Consider the following 6,496-nt stretch of genomic DNA (forward strand, 5'->3'; position numbering starts at 1 on the left):
ATCAAATCATGATTGGATTTTGTAATGACATATATATTCTTGGCGACTAAAATAATTACATATAGATTAAATTCAATGGGTATCACAATTGGAGCACTTACTAAATCATGACAATTACAACTTGCCTATAATTTTTTTTTATCTCACCATGTGTATTTCAACCTATTTGTAATTTTTTTTTTATTTATTACAACTTTTTTTTTTTCAAAAAGAAGCAACAGAAATGATTGGGCCGCAATAACAAATGCGCTCGTCCAAAAAAGCAATAACAAAAATGCATGTCCGGTCTCGGTTTTTCGAATGTAGCAAGAAATGATACTTTTTACCTCGTCTCTTAAGAGGCAAAATCTTGTATATGTAATGAAGCAAGAGTAAATTAAGAAGAAGATTAGTACATGGTTTAAAGATGATGGCGATGATTAGGCTGAGATAATTGAGGAAAATAAGGCAATTTGCAAACCATTCAATTTAATTTTTTTAAAAAAAAGTCCAGACAAAAGGGGACAACTTAAATGGGAGAGCCCCACGGTGATAGACTTTTTTTTTTTGGCCAAATTTATCTACCAGAAAAAAAAAAATCGAAGAAAAAGACTTTTTTGCTCCATTTATTACGTCATTAATTGAATAAATTCAAATATTTATTAGGTTGCAGGCGAAACGAAAGCGAGGGTTCTAGAAAAAGCATCGAGCCTCTCTCATTCGTCGATGGCTCCAAGAATTCCAAAGTGCGCGGTGGACAACGACTACCACCCTGTACCGATAGCCTCACCGGCCGTCTCCACAACCCTTCGCTGACAGACAAATCATCGACCTTACAGTTGAAAAACTGCACTCCCAACAGGGAAGAGATCTCCATCTCTCTCCCGTCAAAACCCAGAAATCAATTAATTTGAATCATTGAAATTTGATTTAACATGACAAATATGAAGCTCTTAAAAAATTATTAATTGATTGGTAGGAATCTCTTCCCCTCCCAACACATTGATTCAAAATTACCAACCAATAAGATATCTCAGTCGTTTATGTTTCAGTGACAGTGGGCAAAAGACCATGATGATCTAGAAGCGAATTGGTTCTTTTCCTCCTCGGATAACGGACGGTGGAGGTATCGCCACGTCATTTGTAAAGACAAAAAGGCGAAGAGCGGTGACCGTCCCGGAATCTGCACACATCACTCTGGTGTGGTCGGTTCCACAGGATCGTAGACACGCGGCCATCCGCTACTCGTGAGCTCTTAGATATTTAAAAAAACGGCGGGACCCACTGGAATTTAAAAATAAAACGAATTTATTAGCTTCTCTTTTAATTTGCTTTTTTTTTTTTTTTTTTAAATTTTCTGGAAGAAAGAAGGGGGTGAGAGAGAGAGACAGAGAGCACTTACATATTTAGTAGGCTCCTTCTATTTTTACTGGAGAAAATAAAAACCATAAAAACTCAGAAGGAAGGAACGAAAAGTCTCTGTCTCTGCTAATAGTTTGGTTTTTTTGTAGAGTTAAAAGAGGAGGTTGGAGGAGTTGGGTTTTTTCTGAGCAACTCTGAGAGTTCTTTCTCCCTTTGTATATTATTTCTCTGCTGCAGTAAGGTATGCCCGTGCTCTTTAATTTATGTGTGTTTTCTTTGTTTAATTCGATAATTTGGTGTGTAATACCACTTGGGTTTTTGTTTTCTGGAAGTTTTTGTTGATTTTTCTGTTTGGTTCTTGAGAAAATGGGTGTTCTGAATGAAAGTTTGGTTCTTTTTCTTTGATGGGTTTGTTTGTTATTTGTTGGGGATTAAAAAAGTTGGAAGAAAGAAGTAAAAGAATTGAGTTTAATTGAATTTTAGTTCTCTTTTACTTTGATGGGTTTTGTTATTTATTGGGATTAGAAGTTTGGAAGGAGTAGAAGAATTTGTGTAAGAGTTGAGTTGTGGATTGGTTTACTAGAAGGGGGTAGAGAGAGAGAGAGAGAGAGAGAGAGAGAGCTGTATGTGAATTTTCTTTTCCCAGTTTCCTGGCAACCAAACAAGTTGGGGTGTATTTGTTATGAGGGGCTGTGTTCGTAACAGATTTCTGTTTCAGTTTTTGCTTGAAATTGGGTAACATGTGCGTGTTGATAATATGGTTAAATGATGACACCAAAGTTTGAATTTTTATGTTTTGATCAAATCCCTAGCACACCCTTTCGAATCGATCTTTATGAATATTTTTTTAATGCCTTTGGATGATTGACTTTCGCTCTTTGTTCGTGTATCTTTTTCCTCCATTAAGTGCCCATGCTTGTGATCTTGCTGACAGAAGGTGTTTGAATTGATGTGTTCTTTTTTTAGGAAGAGACTGTCTTGAGATCCATGTGCAGTGGTTCCAAGAGGAAACCTTCTTCCACTGATATGGTCATGGAGGGTGAGAAACAAGAAGGGATGCAGTATAGCTTTTCGATTTTGCTTGAACTAGCAGCCTGCGATGATCTTGAAGGGTTCAAAAGGGCTGTCGAAGAAGAGGGTCATGATGTTGATGAGGCGAGCTATTGGTACGGGAGGCTGATTGGATCGAAGAAGTTGGGGTTTGAGGAGAGGACGCCCCTCATGATCGCTGCTATGTTCGGTAGCAAGAACGTGTTGAATTATATTCTTCAATTGTGTCTTATTAATGTTAATAGATCCTGCGGTTCAGATAGAGCCACTGCTCTTCATTGTGCTGTTGCTGGTGGCTCTGCTGCTTCGGCAGAGGTTGTCAAGCTCTTGCTTGCTGCTTCTGCTGATTCGAGTGCTCTTGATGCTAATGGAAACCAAGCTGGTGACTTGATCACATCTGCTTATGGTTCGAGCTTCAATTCGAAGAAGAAAGCTTTGGAGGGCATGCTCAAGGGTGTTCCCAGTATTGATGAACCTTTTGACTTCTCGGAGCAAATGATTAATGAGACAGAAGCTCAAGAACAGAAAGAGATTACAACTCCTCGTGCTTCAAAAGATGGAACGGAGAGGAAAGAGTATCCTGTTGATCTCTCTCTTCCAGATATCAAGAATGGGATTTATAGCACAGATGAGTTTAGAATGTATACTTTCAAGGTTAAGCCTTGCTCTAGGGCTTACTCACATGACTGGACAGAGTGCCCATTTGTCCACCCTGGAGAAAATGCAAGGCGGCGTGATCCAAGGAAATATCATTACAGCTGTGTTCCTTGCCCAGAGTTCAGAAAGGGGACCTGCAGGCAGGGAGATGATTGTGAATATGCACATGGTATTTTTGAATGTTGGCTTCACCCTGCCCAGTACCGCACACGTCTTTGTAAGGACGAGACAGGATGCACAAGAAGGGTATGTTTCTTTGCTCACAAGCCAGAAGAGCTTCGTCCCTTGTATGCTTCGACAGGTTCTGCTGTGCCTTCTCCGAGGTCATTCTCGGCCAGTGGTGCTTCTCTGGATATGGGGTCAATTACCCCACTTTCCCTCAATTCTCCATCCATGATGATTCCTCCTACTTCAACTCCGCCCATGACTCCCACTGGACCTTCTTCTCCTAGGAGTGGTTTCATTTGGCAAAACAATCCAAACTTTGCACCCCCTACCTTGCAGCTCCCAGGTAGCAGGTTGAAATCTACTCTTAGTGCTAGAGATATGGATTTTGACATTGAAATGCTTAGCCTGGAGAAGGATCGCCGAAGGCAGCAACGCTTGATAGATGAGATATCTGGTTCCCCATCTAACTGGAACAATAGCTTATCTCCTGCGTTGCCCTTTTCTGCCTCTGGGAATCGAACAGGGGAATTGAATAGCCTGGGAGGAGTGAACCCTACTAACCTTGACGACATTTTTGGATCTGTTGAACCTGCAATTTTGCCTCAATTTAATGGCCTTTCGCGTGATTCAACAGCATCCCAGTTACATTCTCCAACTGGGATGCGCCAAAACATGAACCTGCAGGCCCGTCCCAGTTACTCTGCCAGCCTCTCATCCTCTCCTGGAAGGGCTTCGTCGATGTTTGGAGTTGATGCATCTAGTGCAGCTGCTGTTTTTAGTTCAAGGTCAGCTGCATTTGCAAACAGGAGTCAGAGTTTCATTGAGCGTAGTGCTGGCAACCGTAACACTGGAGTTTCTTCTTCTGCTGATTTTGGAACATTAAAGCCCTCTAACCTTTCAGATTGGGGCTCACCTGGAGGCAAATTAGACTGGGGTATGCAGGGGGAAGAGCTGAACAAGCTGAGGAAATCTGCTTCTTTTGGAATCCGAAGCAACGGAAGCAGTTTCCCAACAGCTTCATCCACTACGCCAACACATGGTGATGAACCTGATGTATCATGGGTTCAATCTCTTGTCAAGGATGGACCTCAACCCTCGCAACAACGTGGGCAATTTGGTTTCGAGGATCAGCAGCAGCAGCAGCAGCAGCAGCATAACCCTAACAACGGAGGTCCAGAAATGCTCCCTGCTTGGGTGGAGCAGCTATACTTTGAGCAGGAGCAGATGGTGGCTTAAATTGATGACTCCCCGGAGTGCTCCTTTCGTTGACGTTTAACTATGTTATTTTCTTTTGCCATTTTTAAATTTTTATCGTATTCATCGTAAGTAGGTTGAAGGAAACCGGAGAAGAGAGGAAATAACCCGACGGAGAAGAGAGATAAGTCAGTGCAGAATGCAAGTTCTGTACGTAGTGTTTCCTTTTAATTAGTTCGTCTTCACTGTAATCTCCATGTGAAACCCAAGCTGAAAGATGCTGAAGAACATGAGATAGCCTTTCCCCGATGAGATCATTAATTATCAAGTTAATTAAGATGTTTTTGGTCGACTGTATAACCTTATATGTATCACCAGCTCTTACACTGATGAATTATTCATATCCATTTGGCCAACTTTATGTTTATCATGCTGAATTTTCTGTCTACATTTACTTGTCAACAGAAAGATATTGAGAATCTTGGGTGTCATCGAGTGTTAATACTCGTGCATCACTATTTCTCATCCTATGATTACATGATGAAAGAGACAGGAGATGTGTCATCTTGTGATTACACGATGAAAGAGAGATGAGATGTGTGGCGTGACACGTACGCACATGATGACATGGGAAAACCTTTCCTTCCCGTTTGAACTTAATAATACAATTCCCCCTAACCCACCTCCCAATCTTGTGCAATCAGAAGTATCCAGCTTTTAAGACTTTTGAACTTTCCGAAAAAAGGATTTCCACACCTTTTTTTGCACACTCATATTCGTTTATATCCGTTGATTCTCTTTTGATTTATTAATCTAACGGTTAAAAACTACACAGAGCGTAAAGATGACAAAATTGGGTGAAAATCACTTCCGTTAATCTATCTTTTCCTGAAATCTGCATATTGCTTTTTGGCTTTCCAATAGGTGAATCTCTTCCCAATCTTCCTAATCTCTGTACTTTTTCCACCTTTCAATCTGCTTTTTAGGAGTTGGGTAATTGCTAGTGGCATGAGCACTAGATAAAGAAAGGATTAGTGGCTTCAGTCCCAACACCCAGAGATGCCTTGGCCCACAAGTATCAACACTATACCTTAAATCCAGGGAATTTGATATTCTAAAGTTTCTACCCACTCATCTTCAAACAGTAATATCACAAGCACATGTACCCTTTTAGATTGAGGTTGAACTACCTACTTTATTACTAGTAAACTAATAAAAAACCTCCTTTAATAAAGGTTGATATGGGGGGATTCACCCACCTTTTAATTTTCAAAATAAGAAAGCATTTTTTCCTCGACAGAATAACAACAAAGTTCGATTGTATGAATCTTAGAATGTTATTGTGCTCGATTTTATGCCAAATCTTCCGTTAGCTCCAACTACTCTATATTCATGATCGTATTTTCTAATTAGAGCATTTGTAGGTCTTTGTTTCACATGTCCAAATCACCTTGAATGATTTTCTCTTATCTTATCTTCAATTATGACTAATCCTACTTTACTTCGCATATCCTCATTCTTAATCATGTCCTTGTTCATATGCCCACACATTCAGCGAAGCATTGTCATCCGGCTATACTTATTTTTTGCATGTATTGATGCTTGACCGCCCAACATTCCTTCACACAAAGCTTTAAGACTCTAAATTTTGGTCTTACTCTACCTCACGCTGGTCTTAATCATTTTAAAAGTTATCTTAATCAGGCAGTCGTGCCGAAGTTTCTGTCTTGATAGAGATCTCCATGAATATTTATTTACTCTAGTTTACCAACTCAAGGTTATTTCTCTTGAAACTTGACCATTCAATTTAAACGAAAATTTGTTGCTTCAATTACTTCACCAGGAACTGCCTCTCTTGGAACCCTGGTGGCTAAGTCGTAATAGTCCAAGGGAAGATGTTCCTACTTTAAGTACAGAGGATAAGAATTAATTAAGCATCGTTATAATGCAAGCTCGAGAAAGAATCTGCCCTGTAATTAAGATATGTCAATGAGGCGTACAACACTTATCACATGACTAATTGATACATTCCCTTGTGTTTGAAACATTCTTCGTGCTACTGAGATAATGTCTCTATCCCTCTGCA

The 6,496-nt window shown here is 40.1% G+C and overlaps 1 protein-coding gene across 1 annotated transcript; it reads left to right on the forward strand.

Annotated features, from left to right (window-relative positions):
* The first annotated feature begins 1,353 nt into the window (after positions 1 to 1,353).
* LOC103938925 (zinc finger CCCH domain-containing protein 66-like) lies at positions 1,354 to 4,826 on the forward strand. Its single transcript, XM_009348975.3, has 2 exons — positions 1,354 to 1,582; positions 2,308 to 4,826. The coding sequence occupies exon 2, from the start codon at positions 2,329 to 2,331 to the stop codon at positions 4,450 to 4,452; it is 2,124 nt and encodes a 707-aa protein (XP_009347250.2). The 5' UTR covers positions 1,354 to 1,582; positions 2,308 to 2,328; the 3' UTR covers positions 4,453 to 4,826.
* Positions 4,827 to 6,496: the final 1,670 nt, after the last annotated feature.

The sequence above is a fragment of a genome, unplaced genomic scaffold, assembly GCF_019419815.1.
Source record: "Pyrus x bretschneideri cultivar Hongxiangsu unplaced genomic scaffold, Pyrus_bretschneideri_v1 Contig5, whole genome shotgun sequence".
In the NCBI taxonomy this organism is placed as follows: Eukaryota; Viridiplantae; Streptophyta; class Magnoliopsida; order Rosales; family Rosaceae; genus Pyrus; species Pyrus x bretschneideri.